At 41.0% G+C, this 25,693-nt stretch overlaps 1 protein-coding gene across 2 annotated transcripts; it reads left to right on the plus strand.

Moving 5' to 3' along the window:
* On the plus strand, positions 1-25,595 carry ap1b1 (adaptor related protein complex 1 subunit beta 1). 2 transcript variants are annotated; one of them, XM_083904486.1, is made up of 22 exons: positions 1-35; positions 2,160-2,220; positions 3,778-3,883; positions 3,978-4,113; positions 4,599-4,844; positions 4,925-5,115; positions 5,230-5,451; positions 5,557-5,677; positions 5,779-5,874; positions 6,074-6,189; positions 7,666-7,831; positions 9,169-9,267; positions 10,638-10,897; positions 11,496-11,697; positions 12,843-12,872; positions 12,963-13,100; positions 13,187-13,332; positions 13,579-13,708; positions 15,692-15,776; positions 16,764-16,850; positions 17,478-17,632; positions 25,154-25,595. In XM_083904486.1, exons 2-22 carry the CDS (start codon positions 2,184-2,186, stop codon positions 25,226-25,228), a joined length of 2,844 nt encoding a protein of 947 aa, XP_083760612.1. In that variant the 5' UTR covers positions 1-35; positions 2,160-2,183; the 3' UTR covers positions 25,229-25,595. The 2 variants fall into 2 exon arrangements, with proteins under 2 accessions (XP_083760612.1, XP_083760613.1); XM_083904487.1 differs by having other exon boundaries at positions 27-117.
* The last annotated feature ends 98 nt before the right edge of the window (positions 25,596-25,693 follow it).

Below are 25,693 nucleotides of genomic sequence, written 5' to 3' on the forward strand. Positions count from 1 at the left end.
CGAAGGCCATCATTGCTCCTGCTTCGCCTGTCACGGTAAGATGTTTGGACATTTCCTCTCCAGTTTCTCTGTGCGGGGAGTTCAATAGTAACTCCGGGAGGTACGCTGATTCGTTGGGTAAGGTTTAAACTGGCCTGACAGATTAAGAGCTTAGCTATCCCGGCAAAGGCTTCCATAATTCCCTGCTTAGAAGGTCATGCCTCAGCTGCGCTGTTAGCTGCACAAGTGTTCGGGCGCTAGCTGACACTGACAGCACCACACACAGCTAGCCGTTAGCCTTTAGCACCTGCTCCATTCATCACAAGCTAACTACCGCTAACATGCAGGAATGGGCGAATCATCTCTGCGTGAGTTATCGAACGATTGTCGTCGCTCACCGCGTTGACTATAGACACTAATTAGCATCACTTGACGTCACCGTTGACCTATTTTCTGTGCATCTTCGGCGGCTATGCTAGCGTTAATGTCACTGTAGCTTAGCAAGCTAGCGAGCCATTCATATGCAGTGTGGCCAGGTTAGCAAGTTTAAGTTACACTTAGCTACTCTAAATGTCTCCTTTTATGAGCTGCCAACGTATATCAGCGACGATGTTAGTCCGGTAACAGTGTGCCTTATCGTAATATAGTGGAATGGTGTGTGGTATCGCGATAATGAAGTACGCCGAAGTCAGCTTCTTTTTCGATAAGGGTAAAGTTAAGCGGAACTTTATTTACACAATTAACGATCGCTGTGGTGAAACTAGGATTAGGAAAGAGGGTAAAAAAAAGAGGAAGAAAGCTTTCACTGACAGACTCTTCTCAGTGTCGTGAAGTGTTAATAGAATATTTAATATAACATATCATGAATTTGAGTGCAACTGATTTGAAGAGACTTGTTTTAGGTGTGTAACATCGTATAATTAGTATGATTACTTTCGTAGGCCTTAACCTACATCACCACATCATTTAATGGAAATATGTATTTTACTTTTTTTTTTTTTTTAGTAAGGGTGGGTCAAAAATATCAATTCGTCATGCAAAATAATCGGTAGGCTAGGGCGTGCTGCTCAAATGAAGGAGGTAATATTGTGTGTAAGTTACCTGGCCAGCGGTGTAATGGTGCAGAAAGCCATGTTGAGAGATGCCCCATTCATGTTTAATACATATACTTTATGCACTTTTTTCCCTCTATGTTGTGAATAAATGGAGAAATCGTGAACTTTTCATTGACTTTTTTGTGTTGTATCGCTATATGATTGCCTTGCATTACATTTATTATCATTGTTGAAGGGCAGTGACATTGTGATATAGTTGGTATTGTGTATCATATCATGAGGTCCCCCGTGAATCCCACCCCTACTGTTTAGTTGTCATTCATTTTCAGTGTCACTAGTACCAATGTAGCATTTATTAATAACACACACACGCATTGGCCTTAAATGTGATGCAAAATTAACAATTAACCATCATTCAAGGATTCAAGAATCTTTCTGGTTATTTCTAAAACAAGTGATACATACAATACACTAGAAACAAAAGTAAAATTGTTCCTTTAAAGGGGGTTTAAAGGGGATTATCATATATGCTGTACATGGAATATCCCTGAAACATAGGTTATGTTATATGGTCAAGGCAAAGACTACAGTATATAGTTGAGAGAATCGGAAGTCAGTCACATGATAATTATATCGACATGCTATTAGTTCCATTCTGTACAGACAAGGTGCATAAATAATGAAAATGTTTTATTGTTCTCAAGTTGAGAGGAGCAGTTTTATAACTCTTGTACCATTTTGGATTCCAATCAAGCAAGCAAATAATATAATTTATTTACTTGTCAAACGGTTAATGATCTGTCCATTTTTTTTTTTTTTTTTGGAGAGGTGCTGATTTATGTGCGTAATCTACAGCCAGAGATGCATTGTTATGCTGCTCAGCGAAGGAGATTTGTTGACCAGGATAGAGGAGATATTAGTGTCCGGTTTCTCACCAGCAGTCATTGTTTATGTTTTGATAGATAGCTCCCATTTGCTCCGGAGACGGGAATTCCTCCAATTTCCCTGTGCTTGCAGTTCTAGAATTTCCTGTTGCTCATGCGATTGTCCCTGTCATCCTCCCAGAAAAGAGACACTACCTCAATAACTGTTTTCACCTTCTCTCTCTCTCTCTGTGTTCTGCAGGAGAATCGACAATTTGGATCCAAAATGACGGACTCCAAGTACTTCACCACCACCAAGAAAGGTCTGATCGCTCACGCTTTGTTAAAATTACAAATGGTGTAACAGTGGGTGCTGGATAGCTCAGTCGAGCAGGTGCCCATTCCAAGGACCTTTCACACTTCACTGTCCTATCCAATAAAGTCCAGATCCATACGTTGTGTTTAAACAAGTATTTAACGTTTAATTAGCAGCAGGGGAGTCGTTATTGAATAATTTGATTGTATTCCCAGCCACACTATGGTCAAGTTGATGAATGCACCTGTGTAACTTGACCATAGCTCAGACTAAATTACCGTCACCCTCCTTTGTAACAACACTGATGACCCTAACCAAACAACTGGTTGCTAAAAATTAGATTAGACTTTAACTGTCCTGCTGTGCCCCATGTTGTATTTTACTGGTACTTTCCCACGTACAGGGATTAGAAAATGCTAACAGATAATTATGAGTATGTTTGTTTAGGATTTCTTGCAACTTTACCATGCGAGAATATTTCTTTGAGTGTGTGTTTTGTGTCTGTGGGTTTGCTCAGTGATGCTGTGTTCAGTCTTTGGCAAAAATCTTGTAGGAGATTGGGAGAGATTAACAGTTCACATTGCCTGGGAAACACTTAAGCAGATAGATTTAGGTTTAAGCCCAAAATTGACAGTGTTTCTGCGGCTTGTTTTTACTCTGTAGCGCTTGCAGATAGGCACTGTAGTATCACTGCACTGGTGTATAAACCAAACAAAGATGAATCCCTTGAAGATCACCTCAAAGCAACACACAAACACAAAATAAACTTCTGTTGTTGTCACACCGTGATATACTTCAGTCAGTATCTGTACTCGTTGTCAACAATGAGGAGGAAAATGTTATATAAATACAAGTTTATAATTTCACTTTTGACTGTTTTCATAGTGTTTGCACCCCAATTGTCATTTTCAGTGTAACGGATCTATTGTGACCTTGTATTTACTTAGCTTTACCACCTGCTCATCATCGCCCACAAGTCTACCTGTGTGTGTGTGTGTGTGTTTGTGTGTGTATATCATCATTTAATACTCGTTGCCTAAAGCGCTGCTCATCTCTCGCACTTTACATATGAAATGGCACTAACTCGATGCCAAATTCTCTTTTCAAAATGAATTTAATGATCCTGTTTAATAATTGCCCGGCCCCTCCCATCGGCAGTCATGCAACTTGACTCTCGGTTGCCGTTTGATTGGAGCTGCTGCTCTGCTATTAATCATGCAAACGTGCCCTGCTGTGGTTTCATCGTAAAAGCCTCTCTCTCTATCAGTGAACCACCACAGGAGTTATAGGCTGCGGTAGTTAATGAAAGTGTCACAAAGTCTGTGATGTGTTGGTCTGATCAATCATCCACGCGTTGATCAATGACAAGAATGACCTGATTGCAGCGCGATAATCACCCGATTATGATGAGTTTTGCTCCTCCAAGAAGAAGCAAAGTTGCAAAGCCATCACTTTCCTGCACTTTGTCTTTTGCTCAGATGCCTTAACGTTTATCTACAGTTGTGTATTATGAAGAACACAAACAGATGAGTGAAACGATCCCTCTCCCTTGTGTGTTTTGCAGGTGAGATCTTTGAGCTGAAGGCTGAGCTCAACAGTGACAAGAAAGAGAAGAAGAAAGAAGCTGTAAAGAAGGTCATTGCCTCTATGACAGTTGGCAAAGATGTCAGGTGAGAGTCAAAAATATCAGTGTTAGATTAGATTTACCCACTGAAAATTCAATTTTGACTTAATATTAACTTAACCTTCTTGTCCTTCCTTCAGTGCTCTTTTCCCAGACGTTGTGAACTGCATGCAGACGGACAACCTGGAGCTGAAAAAGCTGGTCTACCTCTACCTGATGAACTATGCCAAGAGTCAGCCAGACATGGCTATCATGGCTGTGAACACCTTTGTAAAGGTAAGGTCTTTCACAGGTGTGTAGACATATACACTGATATAATCTTATTTGTGTTTAATCTTTTAACTGCAGTGATGCATGCTCTTGTTTTGCACTTGTTGGTGGATATTCAGATTGTAAATAACATGGAAATAGGGACATTGTTTCTTTCTGCTCCTTTTCAAACATTATTTCTTTGTTTTCTATACTCAAAATTAATAAATATATTAACTCGAGCCACTCGAGCATCCTGTTCTGGGCAGCTGTTTAAAGTAATTTCCCATTTGTTGCTTCTTGAATCTTAAACACTAGCGAGATAATTACCAAACGTCACGGTGTTGATCTCAGGTTTTGTAAGATGACATTTATTTTGTTCTTTTTAATTTTACTATTACATCAGTGACATCTGAATATGATAATTTTCCTAATATTAAAACAGTACTCATGCATGGATGGTAAGGAAATAAGTTAAAATGTTATGATAATCTTTCACCTCCCTGATCTAGGACTGTGAAGACCCCAACCCTCTCATCCGGGCTCTTGCTGTGCGTACAATGGGCTGCATCCGCGTGGACAAGATCACAGAGTACCTCTGTGAGCCACTGAGGAAATGTCTAAAGGACGAAGACCCGTATGTGAGGAAGACGGCTGCTGTGTGCGTGGCGAAGCTCCATGATATCAATGCTCAGCTGGTGGAGGACCAAGGTTTCCTGGACACCCTGAAAGACCTAATCTCTGACTCCAACCCAATGGTACGACACTGTCAGTTATCCTGCTTTTTCTAATTACCATGATGCCAAAACGTCATTAATTCTCATGTCTTTATTTCAAGGTTGTAGCAAATGCCGTGGCAGCGCTGTCTGAGATAGCGGAGTCTCATCCCAACAGTAATCTGATGGACCTGAACCCTCAAACCATTAACAAGTTGTTGACCGCTTTAAATGAGTGTACAGAGTGGGGACAGATATTCATTCTTGACTGCCTGGCCAATTACACACCTCGTGATGATCGCGAGTCCCAAAGGTAAAACGAAACACTGGCCTCATTATCGCTGCATATCATTTAGCGCTTATTCCCCAGAAAACTCAAATTTAATTTTCGTCTTTTCCTCCTCCTGATGTTGTTACCGTCCACCAGCATCTGTGAGCGCGTGACGCCAAGGCTCTCGCACGCCAACTCTGCCGTGGTGTTGTCGGCGGTTAAAGTTTTAATGAAGTTTATGGAGATGCTGCCCAAAGACTTGGACTACTATGGCACCCTGCTGAAGAAGCTCGCACCTCCGCTGGTCACTCTCCTCTCCGCTGAGCCCGAGTTGCAATACGTGGCTCTGAGAAACATCAATCTCATCGTTCAGAGGCGGTGAGTCTGTGAAGGTGGTCTCTTAACAGCAGACCTTAATAAAAGTTGTACTTCTGCTGTACAATCTCAAGTCACTTCTCACAAATAATAATAATACCTTTTCAGCCCAGAGATCCTGAAACATGAGATGAAGGTTTTCTTTGTCAAATATAACGACCCAATCTACGTCAAACTGGAGAAACTGGACATCATGATTCGTCTGGCATCTCAAGCCAACATCGCCCAGGTAATATACTCACAGATTTTACAGTTACATGACTATAAATGTTGCTTTTGGAATGAAATAATAATATACAGACACACTGACATGTGTCTGCCTTGCCATAGGTTCTGGCTGAGCTGAAGGAATACGCCACGGAGGTGGATGTGGACTTTGTTCGCAAAGCGGTCAGAGCCATTGGCCGCTGTGCCATCAAAGTAGAGGTAAGTGGTGGTGATGTCAGATCATGGAACACAGGACTGTTTACTTAAACCCTACAGTCATTCCTGTAGTAATGGAAAACAAAACAAGCCGTTCCAATGCAATTTCACAGATTATTTACCATATATCATAGTTTTTCTTGTATCTGTATTGTTTATTGGCCTAAAATGACATGTTATTTTTCTCCTCTCCATTCATTAGCAATCAGCAGAGCGCTGTGTCAGCACACTGTTGGACCTCATCCAGACTAAGGTCAACTATGTGGTGCAGGAGGCCATTGTGGTCATCAAGGACATCTTCCGAAAATACCCCAACAAGTAAGTTGTATTGATTTTCAGTCCTAATAATTCCACGAATTGCTGAATGTAAAGTGAGTGATTATGTTTGCAATATGTGGACACTCAAAGTGTGGTTGTTATTTAGCATCATTGTTTTCACAGAATGTAATGAGCATTTCTCATATACTTCAGCTCCATTGCGGTTTATAGGGCGGCCATTTACATTATCTCAGATATATGACATTGTACGACCTATAATTCCTTTGCATTGCTGTCTGATGTTGACATTTATGCCGCAATAGTCATTCACCCCCCCCCCTCACCTTTTCTACTCCACTGACTCTCACATATATATATATATATATTCCTCGCCGCATATATCGGCAAAGCTCCTTATAAAGTGTTTTCCAGCTTTATTCTAAAAGATGATCTGCAGAAGGAAAGTGTCCTCGGTAGCGGCAGAGTTCATCTGTAGTGCACAGCACTTCACATCCTGCCCGGATTTCACCTGGTAAAAGGTCAGGCACATATTTTGCCGGAGCGTGACTTTTGCCGAGTGGATCTTCTCCCACACGGCTCTAAAGCGTCACCCTGGTGTCGAGAGTCTCCCAAGGAAGAAGCCTTACAAATCGTTCACCGCAGCGTGGCTCGAGCCCTGATGAGTCACTGCCCAGTCAGACTTGGACTAATTGGACTCGGTTCACTCATTTTAAACCACGGAAGTTTATCAGGAAATGTCAGGTGCGTCGTACAAAGGAGAGCGACTCTAATGCGATTTTCACACTACTGTGTTTTTGTTCTTTAATGCATTACAGCCACACTACCGTTCAAAAGTTTGGGGTCGCCTATACAATTTGTTTGTGTTTTTCATCAAAGAACCAGCAAAGCTGTTTTCAGCTGAGCTAACATCATTGCACAAGGGTTTTCAAGGGTTTTCTAATCATGCAATAGTCTTCTAACGTGATTAGCAAACACAATGTACCATTAGAACACTGGAAATGGGCCTCTATACACCTATGTACATATTCCATTAAAAACCAGACGTTTGCAGCTAGAATAGTTGTTTACCACATTAACAATGTATAGAGTGTATTTCTGATTCATTTAATATTATATTCTTAAATAAGGACATTTCTAAGTGAGCCCAAATGTTTGAATGGTAGTGTACATGTTACACTTACCATTTAGATTACTTTCTGATCACTAATTTCAGTAAAAAAAACAAAAAACTTTGATGCTGCATTTTAGTCTAAATAATCAAATAAAGCCCTTAAATCGTAAAATCCATAATGCAGTTACCTGAGTTGGCTTCCTGACTGGGTCTTACTCGTCACGTCTGGACTACAAGTGGGGAATTCAAAGTGCTGTTAATACTTTTTAGTGTGAAATGACTGCTCAGTAGAAAATCTGCTTCCAGTGTATGAGAATACTCATCCATGGATGTAGCTTTAGATAAATTACATTAACGTGCACTGTTAATTGTGTTGTATTGTGTTTTGTGTGACTGCTACACAGGTATGAGAGTGTCATCGCCACTCTCTGTGAAAACCTGGACTCTTTAGACGAGCCGGAAGCCCGCGCTGCCATGATCTGGATTGTTGGAGAATATGCCGAGCGCATTGACAATGCCGACGAGCTGCTGGAGAGCTTTCTGGAGGGTTTCCACGATGAAAGCACTCAGGTGTGTTTTGAGAGAGAGAAAGCAAGGGAGGTTGTTATTTCCAAAAATGTGTTATAAGTGCATTTGTAATGACGGTAGCATCAATTATTTGAATTCAGCGCTGGCACTAAGTAGCATGCTTTTCAATAGTAACAAATAATTGAAGCCATTGATTTGCTGCTTCAAAGCACTGAAAATGAAAGAGAGAACCCATGTAAAAATACATTAACTATGTCTAATGGAAGTACACAGTGCTGTAAAATGGCCAGTGTATTGCACTGAATTAGTGCTTTTACAGACATGGATTCATTATTATTAAAAGCGTTTTATGTTGAATGTGCCCTTCAGTCATGCACATTATCAGGGCAGTTAGAGCTTCAGTATGTCGTCTATGTCAAACCTCTGACATTCAGATTAGTACACGGCCTGATTCATTTCCTGTGCCACAGCTGCCATGTTACAGTTTATACCCCAGTACAATTTATCTGTAAAGAAACCAACAGACATCAGTCTCCAGCTCCCATAAATCTGTGGGTTGTTTTGTATCAACTGCTCATTTGAGATTTCCCCAAAATGTCTCAATGACAATGAGGTCAGGACATCATGATGATGATGATGATGACCACAACAGAACCTTCTTTTTTTGTTATTTCCACTGAAGCTTTAGGGCTGATAAATTCAGTTTGTCCATTTTCTAAAAAAAAATGCTGCAATCATCATGCCATTCATTTTAGCTACATTCTCTGTGTCATTGAAAGTTCTGGATTTTGTCTCTGTGCTGTGTTTTATCGGAAATCTTTCTTAGTTGGCCTTATCAAGTCTTGTTATCAACATACCTACCTCTCTGTGTCTTAATCAGCGTTTAAATTCTACTGATTAGGAGTTTCAAATCTTTGGGCATCTTTTTCATCCAATGCTTGTTGTTCCACGACCTATGACAGTTATTTGTCTTTCCCTGTGGATCTGCATATACAGGGACTATATACACAGAGACAATAACCCCTGAGGCACACATTCAAACAGCTCAACAGCCGTTTTTAACTCGTTTGTCAACATTTTCAGACCAAACAAAAGAGTGTCCTAGCACGGTACTTTGTGGGCAAAACACACTCGGTTCATAGGCTTTTCCTTAGCAATAGATCCACATTATTGCTTTATATTAAGTGATGTTGTAGGTTTAAAAAGCATGGAATGCTCCAGTCTGCAATTGTGACTCGTAGGTGGATTGTTCACCTTTACCTATCATGGTTTAATATCTTGAGTCAACATAAAATGTATTAGCAGTAGACGCACAGGATGATCGATTGTGTTTGGGTGTGTGGTTGTAACCTACTGTCCGTGTTTACTTTGCCCTTTAGGTGCAGTTGCAGCTGCTGACGGCCATCGTCAAGTTGTTCTTGAAAAAACCTACTGAGACCCAGGAGCTGGTGCAGCAGGTGCTGAGCCTGGCCACACAGGTGAGGAAAAAGGATATGCACGCAAGCAGCCCTTGTTTAGACTAGACCAAAAGAACCAAATCTGATAGTTTTGCATATGTAGATTGGTGTTGAATGTCTGAACAGAAAAGAAAGTGCATTCAAAGCAGATTTATAACACGTCTCAGTCTGAACTGCTCAAATCCAATTTCTTTTGGGTCGTTCTTCAAAACAGTGTGTCAAGAACACAAGTACTGCACCCTGTGCTACACAGTGAAGCCAGCCGTGACTAATGTACGGAACATTGCAGTGTGTGAATACCTGTGTCCTCTGTTGGAGGGTTTCTGCCTCGATGGGGTGATTTTGCACCTTCCCCCTTTTTCCTGATTATGCGTTTGAAGACTGTAGCACACACTACTCGACTTCTCCCTTTAGGCGTCATCTGAAATCCGTGCCACAAATATCACAATGACAGAAATGTACTTGTATCTGTGCACAGATGTTCACTGGCATCATTTCACCGTCTATGACTCTGAACTCATCGCTTGTGTCTTCTTACTGGATTTCACATAGTTCTCATTAACATGACTTTAGACTAATTCCTTGGCTTTTGCTTATGTAAATTTACAACAGATTTTCCCATTTATGTGTTTTTTTTATTTTTTTTATTTGAGGTACACTGAATTTACCGTAGCAATTACGGTACCGAACCTTGCACTTGCTGAAGTAATGAACTGCAGTGGTCAGAGCTAACAGCTTACTCTGCAGTTACGCTGACTGCATTTTAATGTTTATGGTCGAAAAGAATATCAAAGGGATAATGTGGAAAACCTCTTATATTATTTCAGTCAAAGTTAAAGCTGTACTTTTCCAGAAATCTACTGTGATTCATACCAACTGGTCCAAACTGTTGAGAACATTACATTTTGAGTGCAGTTCTGCATGCAATCTAGATCTGGCTGTATCTCGGTGAAGTTTATCAACTGTGGTTTCAAAAAGACGACTTGATGTGTGTTATCAAATATTAAAATCACAAATTTAACACATAAGGGCTTATGTATGATATTCCATTCAATTGTGTAGATGTAAGCAAAGAAAAATGCAATGGACCTGAACCTGTGTTGCATAATTCAGCTCTTAAAATTAGGTTTTTTATTCATTCATTCATTCACTTAACAGCGATTTACAAAAAAAAAAAAAAATAATACATTGAGTTGACGCCTACAAACAGAAAATATACACATCCACGTTGCCTCGGACATTTTCAGACTTCTAGCTCTAAGCACACTCTGTCATATAACCAGCTAGGACAGGAAAAAAAAGTTGAACATAACCCTAACCCTAATCATTGATAAAAACATTCTCCATAAATAATAACTCCTCATCTTCACGCTTCCATCCTTTCTCTCCAGGATTCTGATAACCCAGACCTCAGGGACCGTGGCTACATCTACTGGCGTCTGCTCTCCACTGATCCTGTGGCTGCCAAGGAGGTGGTTCTGGCTGAGAAGCCCCTGATCTCTGAGGAGACGGATCTGATTGAGCCCACGTTGCTGGAGGAGCTTATCTGCCACATTGGTACTCTGGCCTCTGTCTACCACAAGCCTCCGAGTGCCTTTGTCGAGGGCAGCCGTGGCGTTCAGCACAAGAGACTCCCCGGCAGTTCTGGATCGTGAGTCATGCACCGTTATTAATTTTTTATTTTTTTTCACCTCAACACTGCAGGCAAAAAGTGTTTGTTTACTTTAGTTGACCTAGCTTCTTTTGACTCTGCGGTCATGTTTACCTTCAGATCTGCTGAGTAACAACCTTTTCATCAGCGTCAGGCTGTGCAGCCTCCTGCCTACAGCTCATTACTTTTACTTCCTGTTGTTCTCCGTTGACTGGATGGATTTATTGCGACAGTTTAACGAGAAATTGCGGTTAAAGTGTTTGGCAAGCCAAAGATAATTGTCAATTTTCATTTTCTAACAGTTGCCAATTACAGTTAAAAGCCACTTTATTAGGTACACGGGGCTGCTATTACAGCTGCTTGAGCTGCCCACCTGCCTCGAGGCTTGATGCGTGTTCAGAAATAGCCGTCTTATTTGAGTTACTGTTGTCTGTCTATCATTTAAAATCAGTTTGACAATTCTCCTCTGCCTTCTGGAATCATCAATCGGCATGTTCACCCAGCGAGATGCTGCTCACTGGATTTTTATTTGTTATAAAACACTTTGTCAAATTTAATGTTGCTATCCCCCCCCCCCGTCTTGTTTTATACCTTCTAGTGGGGAGAGTGAGAGCCCAGATGCTGGTTCTGCTGGTGGAGTTTCTGAAGCCCCCCCTGCTGTCATCCCATCCCAGGGAGATCTGCTGGGTGATCTTCTTAATCTGGATCTGACACCTCCTACCGCCACTGGACCGCCACCGCCCTCATCTGGCATGCAGATGGGTGCCATGGACCTTCTTGGAGGAGGACTAGACAGCCTGGTAGGTTTTCAAACTCCCCACTATTTACGTGAAACTCTTGGGTTCCAAACAAAACCTTAGTATAAAACAGCCAGGACCTTTTTCTATCTTTTCGTTCTCTTTCGTTCTCTTTCTGTTTTCTCTTGACCCTTGTGTGTGTTTTCCTTTCTTTGTTCTATGCTGCACCTCCAGATGGGGGATGAGTCTGAGCCGGTAACTACATGGAGGGGAGAGGGCAAAACATTTGTAAATCATCTCAGACCATTTTTTTTTTAAAGAGGATTCACTCACCCACTACTGTTTTACTGTCATCCTCACATAACACTTTGACGTTTTCATGCATCCTTTGTCATGGGTATTTTGGTGATATGTTGAGTAAGCATGCCGTTTAATCCTCGAGTACTTGTCTCTCTTTATTTTGTGCTCACGCCGTTGTGTTGGGGTCGTCCACAATCAGCCGCACATTCCCCCGCGGATGGACACTCCTCAGTCACCTCAGCTCTCACATCAGTCCCCATCGCCCCCAGATTACAGCCCCACTGAGGTTGGTCCAGGAGACCACGCTGGACCAATAAAGGCCAGCACCAGTCTAGATCCCGCACTTTGCCCCCTGGTGTCCCTGCGTAGTCCTTTCTCTATGAGTGTAGAATGAGTGTAGTGCTGGGCACTTTAACGGTGTCAATGCTAATGCATGACGTGTTTCCATGACGACTGACCGGAAAAAAAATGACGCGTGACATCATGTTTTGCTAACGGCGCTAATGGAGCTAACGGCGCAAACGGAGCTAACTGGTAAACGGTGCCTGGACTCTGTTGCCCACGGCATGTTAACATGACATGACGCGCGTCTTTTTCCGGTCAGTCGTCATGGAAACGCATCATGCGTTGATGTCATCAACACGCCCAGCACTCCATGTTGTTTTCCATACTCATTAGTAAAGCCATGACCCTGTCCACTGTAGACAAATGTTGTGAGTAGCATTTGAGCAAAATGTATCCTAAAAAAGTTTTATAGAGAGTATACCCCTGTAGGTGTTGTTTATCACTGACCAAAATGTTAGCCCCCCACTCCCTTCCATCCATCTTCCTCAAATCCTCCAGGATTATTGTTGCAACAACAGAACAACCTTATTTATTTTATGACCTTTTTCCCCCCTCCTACCCAGCTCGGTGGAGATCTTGGAGGAAGTCCAGCTGTAAGTGATTTCATCTCGTAAATGTCTTCTTGTACTTCTTCTCAGTGCACAGTAACGTGGAAAGTAACACGGGTGTTTTGTGACCCACAGATGGGGTCAGCTTTCGGCGGTCCTCCCGCTGCAATGCCGGCATCTTTCAGTGCCCCGGTTAGCGGTGGTCTGGATGACCTGTTTGATCTCGGCGGTGGAGTTGGTCTGCCTATGGGGGCTTACAGCCCTGCTAAAACTGTGAGTTTTTGATTAGCTGGGAAGAGACGTCACAGAACGATGTAACACCAGTAGTGGGAATATAAAATCTTGTTTCTCTCTTTAAGATTTGGCTTCCTGCCATGAAGGCAAAGGGTCTGGAGATATCGGGCACATTTGCCCGCCGTGCCGGGGTCATCCAAATGGAGATGACGCTCACCAATAAAGCGATGAGTGTTATGAGTGATTTTGCAATCCAGTTCAACAGAAACAGGTCAGCTCTCAAATAAAGTGATGGATACTGAGATGTCTATATATACACTACTGTTCAAAAGTTTGGGGTCACTTAGAAATGTCCTTATTTTTGAAGGAAATACACTTTTTTCAGTGAATATAACATTCAGAAATACAAATGCAACTATTTTGATGAATAAAAGTGTGGCTTTTAATGGAAAGCTTGCAACGGTAGTGTATGATTCTGCAGTCTGTGACGCGTTTCTTTCACTTTATTCCTCTCTAGCTTTGGTCTCGCTCCAGCCGGTCCACTTCAGGTTCTTACTCCTCTGAGCCCAAACCAGAGTATCGAAGTGGCTCTGCCCCTCAGTACTGTGGGACCCGTCATGAAGATGGAGCCTTTAAATAACCTGCAGGTAACACGATGTTCATTCCCCATTAAATGTGTGCAACTTTTGCTGTTCGCTGAATGTTGATGTTCAACTGAAACTGAATGTTATGCAAGTGCCCTTACTGTTGGATTATTGTCAGGTGTGACAAGAAACACGATTACATTTAAATAATTACTTTATAGAAGGACAGAGACATCTCACAGCCAAGAGCCTTGAAAAACATGTCAACACTCTACTGTAGATGTACTGAGTTGGCAGACATAGTTGTGTGTCATGTTTTTACTAATTAAATAAAAGCATTAGTCACTTAGTCATGTGTCTGCGGCTATATCCTAAATGTATTAAAATTGTGAGATTAAAACATTGTTTGGTCGTGTAAATATGAGACTATTTCTCCACTATTCACCTTTATTGCTGAATTTTCATGCCACACATTAAAAAGGAATTTAAAAGGAGGAACTGCCATCAGAGCCGTTTGGATAAGGCGGAAATAAAAAGCAGCAGGGGGGAGAGGCTTGCGTTTGATCTGGGTGGTTCTTTTAACTGGACAGAAGGGTGGAAGGATGCCGTGTGCAGCTGGAGAGAAAAGATAAGAGTACTGAGGGGGTGATGGAGGTGGGCGGCGGTCATTAGTGGTCTTTGCAGCACATGACTCTTTTGTTTTCCACTGGCCTCAGCAGTCCTTGCTCACCTTTTATGCTCTGCCGTCCCTTGGCCTTGCTTTGATTGGTTCCGCTGTTAGTTTTGACATTTTTGAGAAGCTTCATGTTATTTTGGCTTGATGGGAGATGATATCGCAGGATAACACCGTTTGTGCTGTTTTAACTTGTGATGGCAAAGTCAGTTCTGTGATGTTTTTACAGCACAAGCGTTGATGTGATTTCAATCATCAAAGTGGTCATTATCTGGTTTGCCAACACATGGCAGCGCAAGAGAGTTGTTTATATCAAAGACTATATAATATATTAAGTGCTTGGCACGCTAACGGCGTCAACATAAACGCACATTAACTCATGACATTTTTCCATGACGACTGAGCAGAAAAAGACGTGCGTGCTCCTTTAGCGCCATAAGTGCGCCTACAGTCGAACTGGAGCAGTCTGTTTATTAAACGAAAACAGCAGCGCTACCAATGACCAGCGTACCTCTGTACTGAGTATGTGTGCCTCTGTTTTTAAAGTTTAGCGTTACTTTAGAGACTAATTTTAACAATCGCGAGTCGCGTAAAAAACATGGCGTCACGCGCGTCAGTCGTCATGGAAATGTGTCATGCGTTAATGTGCCCAGCACTAAACATATATATATTTTTTTATTACCACTAATGTTGTTTGACTTCTTCATCCAACCCTGTCTAATGCAGCTGTTTGTTTATGTTTACCAATATTCACAGTGAAGCTTAATGTAGTTTGTGTAGTCCCGCATTGCACCCAGGAATAAGATCCACTAATGAATTATTCACAAATCACTTGCTTTTCTCTGGTTGAACTCCCCGTCCTTCTCTCAGCACTTCTTTGTTGAGCAGCCTGATCAATATCACTGTGTGCGCCACTCGCCCACCCCATGTGCTTTTGTAAATGCCACACTTGTTTCACTGCCTTGCACTTGAGTTTTTCCTTTTTTCTTCTACTTGTCATTCATTTATGCATCATCATTTGTTTGATGTCTCTTTTTTTTGTTTTTTTTTTTTAACCAGGCTGGTGTTTTTATCTCTCTTTTTTCATTTTTCCTGTAAAGAATGTTCTAAGGGCCATGTATAGGTAGTCTTATGAAGTAATCAAAATATTGTAAATCATTTTTCCCACCTCGAGATAAACATATGTTAAGAAAATGGACAGCAATGTTGACATATAGATGGTGCTTGTTAAAGATGCCCAAAGCACTGTAGCCCTCTTGTTAAGCTAACAAACCGCTGTGAACCAGCAGTGTCCGTCATTGAATGGCACTTGAAACGTAATTACTCATGTATTGCTCCTTGTTTCTCCTCCTGTCTCATACTCGCCGGTGCAGGTGGCTGTTAAGAACAACATTGACGTATTCTACTTCAGCTGCCAGTACCCCATCAGCATGCTGTTTGTAGAGGACGGGACAATGGGTGAGTGCATCGCGACTAAATCTCTTTGTTCTCAAGGCTCAAAGCCTTAAATCTCTGGTGACGCGAACGGCGCAGCACTTGCGTCTTTCAACGAGGGCACAAGAGGTGTGACGTAGTATATGTGTGAGTGATTGTCGACCTGCCGTGTTTTGCATGTTAGGGCTGCACAGTATGTACATAACTAATGTCAGTGTAAGGCCTTTTTACACTTTCTACACGTTTTTTTTTACACGTTCACTAACTTAAGTTTAAGTCAAGCAAATATTTTTTTGAAGAAAAATCCTCCCAAAAATCATATCTATACCGTTAGCTGAACTGTTCTAAATAGCAAAACCCGTATTTGTCGACCTCTAGGCCTTTTTCCATACTTTATTTTTATGTTGCTCTTTGATTGATTTTGTGTAAAAACATTTTGTATTTGATCCCGTGGAGCTTTGACTCTGCAGGCTAACACCACAGTGTGTACATTCATCTAAATCCCAGGAACTTGATCGATGCTGCTAAGTGGTCCGAAACTTACATTTATCGCCAAAAGTTCAATCGACAAAGTAATTCATTCAGATTTTTGAATGAAAATGTATGTGAACACTGCAGTGAAGACGCAGAATGCAGATTGGATCGAGACACTCGTAGTGTTTTGTCAACTAAATGTTTAAGTTGAGCAGATATGTGCATAATTTGTCCTATTAAATGGTTATTATTTATCAGATGTGAGAAAAAAATCATAGATCTGCCGTTTGCTGAACTGATTTCTAAATAGAAAATAGAAAAACCCATATTTGTCGACCTCTAGGCCTTTTTCCATTATTTATTTTTATGTTGCTCTTTGATTGATTTTGTGTAAAACCATTTTGTATTTGATCCCGTGGAGGTTTGACTCTCTGCAGGCTAACACCACAGTGTGTACATTCATCTGAAGCACAAAGCCTGTTTTCATCCTCAACTGCTGCATGTGCTACTTCACCTTCGCTGTGTCTTCACCTACAGATCGGCAGGTGTTCCTCGCCACGTGGAAAGACATTCCGAATGACAATGAGGCCCAGTTTCAGATCAAAGACTGCCACCTCAACTCAGGTGAGGATCAGAGCCGGAGCAGAGAGCAGGAGAACGCAGCACAGGCACATGAACGCTGTATCCTGACGTCTATTTAAATGCACCGATCGACCAGAGGAGCGGTGGCAATCACAAATTCAGACCCTCAATCACCATGCAAATTGCTTCTAATGAGAACTCCTCAGCTGTACTCGCCGTTTTTGTACCATAATTTCGCCTTACACGAGCTCGAGTGCAGCTGAGCTGGGGATGAATTCTTAATGACTGCTTAATGGAGATTTCCCCACACAGATTAAAATTTCTCCTTCGTGAACAAAGAGAGAGAGTTTCATGTCCCGCTGGAGTGCAGCAGCAGCAGCAGCAGCAGCAGCAGCAGCAGCAGCAGCAGCAGCAGCAGGCGGCAGAGGACAAGAGTTTATTCCAGATTAGTCACTGTACCTTTACTGAACAGATGCTCTGCAGTTAAATATTGGGGCATGATGGGTGAATAACAAATCTCCCCTCTGGTCTATCATGGTGCTCGAAAGGAAAATTGTTATTTAGGATGACGCGAGTATTAAATGAGAACCAGTCTGTCCAAATAAACAGTACATCATTTCGCTTCAGATAAAAAGAGGAAATTGCTTTATAATCATGTTCTTTCAACAGATGCGGCTTCTAACAAACTACAGGGTAGTCACATCTTCACCATAGCCAAGCGCACAGTGGACGGTCAGGACATGCTCTATCAATCCATAAAACTCACCAATGGCATCTGGGTGCTGGCTGAGCTGAAGGTGCAGGCGGGAAACCCCAACTTCATGGTGAGTATTTAACTGTTTTTTGAGTTGAATTCACAAGTGTAAGCTTCAGCACTGTTGTTGTGGTCGTGGTGCTGGAGTAAAGGTGTGATGCACGTCGGGGAGCGATGGTGGCCTTTGCATATTAGAAAGGATGTAAACGCTCTCTTACAATCTCTTCTTCATTGGTTTATGCCTCGATAGAGCTGCGACTAACGATTATCTTCATAACCTATTGGTCTGTTGATTAACCGAGTGCTTCTTTGGTCCAGAAAATGTTGATCAGTGTTTCCCAAACCTTGAAATGATGATGTTCTCAAATGTCTTGTTTGGTCCACAAACCAAAATGACTTGTTCTATGGAGCAAAGAAACCAGAAAATATTCACATTTTATGAGCTGAAAAATCAGAAAAACATTCAAATCGATTACCAAAATAGTTGATGATTCATATAGTATTACATTAATGATCATTTAATCAAATAATCATTGCAGCTCTATGCATTGGCATGATGTTATAGCCTTTATTCATTTACTTAATTTGCTTCATAAGCTTACACTTAAACATGCACATTCTTTTGGGCTACTGTAGAACATTAGTGCAGCCTCTGTAAAGCAAGGCCCTTGTCTGAAGTACATTGAAAAGTTTCAGGGGGTGGGAATCGGAATCGGTCACTATTGGTATCGGTCCAATACACGTCAAAATCAATACAAAATACAAAAATCCTATATATCTTGTGTTGTGCTATGCACAGACTGTAAAAATATAAATGTCATGTTGGGCTGTTTTTTCTTTTTTTGGGGAGAACAATCTTTGTGACACACAAATGACTCGGCACAAATGTGTTGTGTTTATGGGACTAATATCAGTATAGGTAGATACTCAAGGTATTGGTATCGGGCATTAAAAAAGTGGTATTGTTCCATCCCTGGCAATTATTCACTTATACAGACACACAAATGAGTAGTTGTCTCAATTTCTTCCAGTAAAAACCCTCCTAAATGTTACACACTGGATCTTTAACTTCTTTAAGAGACGATGACAACCTGTAGGTTTATTACATGAGACCAAATGCAGTGATATTAAGCAAATGGTTTCCTTTGCTAAAGACTCCGTCAAGGTCGAAGTGAATTAACTTTGCTCACTGATGAAGAGAAATTTAATGGGACATGTTTTGTGATTTAAAATAGATAAAAAAGTTGAAATGGATAATAAGCCAGTTTTTGACAGCATTCTATATTGAACATTTAGATTTTTACAACTTGAAACACTGTTTGTTCTACTTTTAGAACACATTTTCTGTTGTATTTTAGCACCGATTTCGGTTTTAATCAAAAGCTCTTCTTTTACGACGTTGATTTGAAAGGGCACGAAGCACCTACACATCATTTTTTATGACGCTCTCGAAGGCCACTATATACTCAGTCGCTGTGCTGTCGTCACTGCCCGTCATAAGGATGCGTGACACAGCACTAGCAGGTTAGATCAGGCGGAGACATGACAGTGATTGCTCCGATGTTCTGAGTGGTTAGTGCGTGGAAAAGGGTGCAGACGGGTTCATTTTGCTGTGATTGGAGTGCGTGCGTCTCTAAGATTTGGTACTTGACTGCGTCTGCGTGTGTGCGTATGAAGGAGGTGGAAAAAGACTGTGTTTGTGTGTGTATTTGTCCGTGTCCTTCATGGTTTTTGTCGCACGTCTCTCTCTCCTTTGTCACGGATTGCGTGAGGTGTCGAGATTGTGAGCGACTCGTCCGGGGCGGTGACCTTGGTGCGACTCGGGCTCTGCTTTCCTGAACATGTTTTTATTTATAAGCCGTGTCATGAACCGTCATCTTTTTGTTTTCTTCCATTTAGACTCTCCGGTTTGTCAGTCAGCCTCAGCCTCAGACTCATTAAAGTAGAATTTTAAATGAGTCCGCTTCGTACCTTTTGCCAGTTTATTCACTTCACTTATTACATAGAGTGCACTCGCGCAAGAGAATTAATAAACGCGGCTCTGGGAGAAGGGAAGGCTTGATTTTTACCTAATGGATATTATACATTTTATTTATTTATTTCACCGGTGTTTACCTTTTTTCTGTTCTTACTCCTTATTTGCAGAAATGTTTACATTTGTGATGCATTCAGGGAGGTTGTTCTCGTCCACTTTAAGCTATTTCTGTTATTCAAACACAGGGTTACTATGGGTCCTTGATTGCCCTAAATATTAGAGCTGCATATTAGAGCCGTTTGTTTGATGAAATGTCATAAAATGTTGATCAGTATTTGTCAAACCTGGAAATGACCACAAACCAAACTGATTGACTTTGAATGATTTCTTGAGGAGCAAAGAAACGAAAGATAATATTCACATTTAAGAAGCTAAAACGATCACAAATCTTGTTTTAATCATGAAAAAAAAAGCTTCAAATCGATTATAATAGTTGACGATGAATTGTTTCAGCTCTACTTCATCCACATGGGTCATTGAAAGTGCTTGAAAGTCGTGCAAGAAATGATTGAATTGGTTTGTTACGACGCCGCCTACTGTTTCATGAGCCCTGCGTTGCTTGATGTGTGTACATAGACCTACAGAACAAACATAATTACTAGCGGCGTTGTGGACACTGTCCACTGTGTTGACACGAGATTTCATGCAGATCGATGAGCGAATAACGTCACGCGAGAGTCCCTGAAAAGTCCTTGAATTGTCCACCAAGGTGTCGGAACCCTACACTTTCTCATTGTGACTGAAAAGACTTAAAATAGTGGCTGCATTCTATTTCGCCGTGCAGTTTGTGCAGAGTGTGCTCGTCTCTGAGCTGCTGCATGCTCCCCGCGCTCTCTTGGCACGCCACATTAAAGCCGCGCTGCCAAAGCCTTTTGTTGGCGTGCGGCTATTTTTAGACTAAGACGCCGAAGCCCTTTGCCACCGCCTGTTTTCTGTGTTAAATGCAGGAACACAGACGTGCATTAAATGGTAATCGCCGTGAAATGGAGAAACTTTACTTCCCACCATGTTATGTCCCGTTTTAAAATGAGATTTTTTTTTGTCTTGATATCTAACCACTCATTACTTAAAATCAGAGAAGTGGAGCTTTGCCCACACTTTCATCTGCGTTAGCCTTAGATTTTTTTGTGTGCGCACGTCTCAGTGACTTGACTTTTGACGGTGGGCTTAATTCTGGATTTCACAGTAATTCAACAGAGGTGAGAGGAGTTCTTTGAAAAACTGACGCAATGTAAGAGAAGGTGTGATCTCTGTATGTGGATGTGGATCCTAAGCTACTTTTCCAGGTCGTCATCCAATCAACTTTTAAAATAGATCTATGTTATTTAAATTCCTTAAGCTTCTAACGTCTGACAGAAATAACCTTTGAGCCCTTTAGTGTGAAGTCATTCCTAATATTCATTAATCATATTAAACAGTCTAATATTGTCTAACCTACAAAACTCTTGGTTGCCAAGGCAACATCCAGACATCTGTATGATGTCTATAGTAAAGTTTAGGTTTGCAGTGCTTACCTTTAAAGCCACAAATATACACTGAGAGAGAGGATTTAAGTGGCAGGTTTGAAAGATGGAAAACGTAAATCTATTTGAAGGTGCTATAAAAACTCCTGTGAAGCTTTTTTAGATTAAAAAGCTTTAAGGGACCCTTTCATATTATGTTTTGACACATCTTGATGATGAAAATATTGGTGATCTGCTCAGGGTTTGTTTAAAATGTTTGAAAGTGACAGAAATGTGATTTGCCTGCACTTCTGTGACGGTTATTCTATCAGAACATTGGGACATTGGTTATCTTTTTTTTTTTAATATGTGGCAGAGAGTCCTCAGCTGCCATCTCCTGTCCCCATGGCAACCATGTGACCAGCTGATATCTTTTTTTCTTTTTCTTCCCCACTGCTTGTGCTTGGTAATGTGGAGGTTATTATTTTTTTTTCCATTAAAGCAGAATTTGAGAATTATCACACACATAATTACAACAAGTTTTCAGTGAGACCGAGAAGTGATAATAAGGAGTGGTTTAAAGAAGTTTGGTGAGGAAGTTATTTTAGGGTTGTGTGTTGAATTAATTAAATTACTCAAAGGGGAAAAAAAATTGTCGGTTTATTTTAAAATCATAGAATGTTTATTCATTTATTTCCCACATCATGGTAATGTCTTTTATAAAGACACATACCTGTGTAGTTACAGCAAATGCAAAGGTCTAATCGTGACTAAAGCACTCTGTAATTCTGCTATTTTGATAATCGATTCCGATTCCTAGGGTCACGATTCGATTCAAAATCGAAATGTATGCAATGCACAGTGTGTTCAGGCAAATTATGGCATCAAAACAATACAGTTTGTATAAGATAATGTGATCACACAAAGGCAAACTTAAGACAAAAGTTAACTTTTATTCATTCAAAACGAATAAAAACTTACTTACTGTACAAAAAAATAACTTGCATAAATAAAAGCTTAGGCTAGCTGCCTTTTTCTCCCAGAAGTTACAAAAATAAACTGTACACAAATAACACAAACTGGTGTTTTGTGTGGTTTTTCAAAATAGAAACTTGAAAAAAATGTATATATATATATTTTTTATTTTTTTTTCAAAAATCGATTATTGAAGTTTATGAATCGATTCAGAATTGTGGACAAAATTGTGAATCGATTTTTCCCCCCCACCCCTAATGTCTTTGTCTATTTACAGCGCGGTCTACGTTTTAAAGATGCAACGGTCCAGTCCTGACGAAGGCACTCGTAAACGTAAACACATCAATTTTCAAGTGTGTCGTCGTACGTCAGTGTGTCATCTCTCTCTCTCTCTCTCTCTCTCTCTCTCTCTCTCTCTCTCTCTCTCTCTCTCTCTCTCTCTCTCTCTCTCTCTCTCTCTCTCTCTCTCTCTCTCTCTCTCTCTCTCTCTCTCTCTCTCTCTCTCTCTATCTCTTGCGATGCTGCATCTTGATCAAAGAGCTGCAGCGGCGTCAGGTCACAGTCTGTCTGTGAATTCACAATTCTCTTTATTTACTTGCGACGTGAGCGGCCCGTCGCTCACTTTTAATTGCCTCACGCGTACACAAGGACACGGTCACGTCTGTAAAGTCCCGTGTTCTTTGGAGAGAAAACTTTGATTGTAGAGTTTTGTCTTTTTCATCCATCGATGCCACACAAGCTCATTTCTCCCCTTCTCTAGTTTCTTAATCGCACATCTGCTGAAGCAGCAGCAGCAGCCGCATTTCCGGGCTGGAGCCTCTGCATTTCCTCACATCTTTTGCCCCCCCCACCCCCCCCTGCTGACAGGACCACGGCTGTCTGGATGTTTTTCCATCAGCAGCAGCATGCATTAGTAAAGAGCCCTGAGAGTACAGAGGCAACACTTTCAGAGCCGTGTGTGTGCGATTCATATTAGCGCAAAACACTCCTTCACCCTTCCATCCTTGTTTGTTCTTGGTTTCCACCGAGTGGATACACGTTAGAGCCTGGTGGGAAATCAGCGACTTATTAAATGTCAGCTGAATAACTTCACTAAAATCATTAAAAGCGCAGGTATTAGCATTTTCTGTGACAAAACTAAAGACACCCCCAGAGGCTTAAAGGAGAATTTAATGGTGTAAAATGCAGAGAAAGTAAAAGAAAATGAGGAAGAAACCTTTTTCCTTCTCTCTTCTCGTTTTCTCCGAGAGCGAAGGAAATGAAACTTCAGTTGCTCAAATCACAGAACAGATGTGTCAAAGTCTGCGTTTGAGGATTTAGCGTCTCGCTGCGTTTTATGTATTCATCTGTTTTTTTTAAAAAAGCGCTCACGGAGGATCAGCTCATGTTATTAACGAGTCCGTTGGTCACAGCAGAGAGAGCACAGAAATTCATTAGCAAAAATATATTTTTTTTTTTTGGGAGAAATGTTGAATTGCTGCTCGTCTTTTTGTGTTTTTGCTAATAAGTCTTTACCGCGACATGTGACATTGAGCGTGATGAGTGACTCTGTGAAGGCGAAACCTTCACAGAGTGAAGATGGCTGCCTTTTTGTTTTTGTCACCTGGATCAATGTGTCTGTGTCTGATAAGACTGAAATAATAAACCCCTGTTTTTTTTTTCCTCTGACTAAAAATAATGAGTTTTCTCCTGGAAAAGACAGAGGTTCTTCTTCTTCTTATTGTTTCCTGTGATATAAATCACAGAGCTGGAGGAATTAGAAATGTCCCTGATCTCTGTCTCATGTATTGAATTGTTGCAGCTCATCAGAGATCAGCAGTCACTTACGCCCCGTGTCATTTATTTTATATTTCCTGTTTTTGACGTACGTAATTTTGATCCGCTCTTATCCTCTCAGACACGGTGAATAAATGTCACTGTAACTTGAGTTTATGACACAAAAACCTCAGTATTTTTGCTCTCAGTTTAACGAATCTCTTCCCTTTTTTTGCAGCAACAGAACAGGAAAGACGACAGAAGTCTGTCTTTCTTTTTCTTCTTTCTCTCTAAACTTCAGTCAGGCATATATTTATTTCACTGACATTAAACCATTAAAAACATGTCTGTTATCTAAGCAAATGTCAAGTAGTGGATCAGGAATAGTAAATTAATTGGATCTACGGCTGCAACGATTACTCGATTGATGGACTGCTCAAGTCTTTCAAGTTTTCTGACTTTTCAGCTTTTTAAATGTGAATATTTTCTGGTTTATTTGCTCCAAATAACACAGAAAATCATTGGAACTGGATATTTTTTGGTTTGAGGACAAAACAAGACATTCGAGAACATCATCATCAATATTTTTCAACATTTTATCAAGCAAACTTACGGAAGTACTTAAAATAATCGACAGATTAATCAATAACGAAGACTCTCATTAGTTTAATTGGATTAATATAATAATTATTAATTATTAATTATAATAATAATTAATTTGGATTATTTTCCCAAATTCCTGAACTTAAAGGTGCATTATGTAATAAATCCAAAGCAACTGGCCATAAAATCCTCCTAATATGTCACAGAGACTCGGGAATAATGTTCATATAACAAACTGAACTCACCAACAACAGTACAGACAAAATATTTGCATTTAAAAAATATTTTGCAGACTGCTAATCATGTTTGTTTTGAAATCATGTTTTGGCATGTGGCGCCACCTACCAATCATTGCAGTCAGTAGAGTCTCAGCTGCCGAGCAACAACGGGTTGCCAGTTACGTCAGAAAACGAAACCTAAAAGACCTCTGTGTTTTGAATTTGAATGTAGTAACTGTTTTTGGCCACATTCTTACATATGGCACCTTTAAGTTCCCTATCTCATGGAAGGTTTCTGGAAAAACCAGAAATTCCCATTGCAAATAAATTGTGACATCACTACAGGAACTAAGTGTCCGATGAAGCTTTTATGAGTGGAAACATTGCATTTTGGGACTTTTAAATGGTAGAACTGTGAAAATAAAGTCACTAAATCGACTTGACTTGCAATTCTGTAACGTGGCTCATTGAAATTCACCATATCAGCAGGCGTCTCATGAGTCCAATGTTATTCACTTCTTCTTCTTCTTCTTCTTCTTCTTCTTCTTCTTCTGTCGCTGCAGGTTTCTCTCAAGTGCAGAGCTCCGGAGGTTTCCCAGTGTGTGTTCCAGAGCTACGAGGCCGTGCTGAAGAACTGAAACAAAAAAAAACACACGTACACAAACGCACAAGGACCTGACTGCCTCCCCCTGCCCTCACACCTCCCCCTGCTCCGTCACCTCCCCTCTCACTCGAGCCACTTCCTGCCACTCTGTATGTCATCCAGCTATTTATTTAGGATGGTTAATGAGTGGACGGCCTTGTTTATCCACATGAATTCTCTGAATAAACTCTTCCTCCTCTCCTGTCTGAGCCGTCCTGTAACGACCTTCAGCCTTTTTTAGAGGACAGACTCGTGTTTTCTCACGAGTGTTTCCTCTGCATGAGGCTCTTTAAATCATTATCCAGCTCCACCTTTCGGCAAATCGGAGGCTACTTATAGTGTCTGCAATCAGCAGGTTGAATCGTCTCTGTAGGCATATTTATTTTGGAAGTGGGGGGGGGGGGGGGGGGGGTTTAATTGACAAATGCGGCGTAGGGAGGCTTTAACGTGTCCTTGTCCC

The sequence above is a fragment of the Microchirus variegatus genome, assembly GCF_963457635.1.
Source record: "Microchirus variegatus genome assembly, chromosome: 18".
Classification (NCBI taxonomy): domain Eukaryota; kingdom Metazoa; phylum Chordata; class Actinopteri; order Pleuronectiformes; family Soleidae; genus Microchirus; species Microchirus variegatus.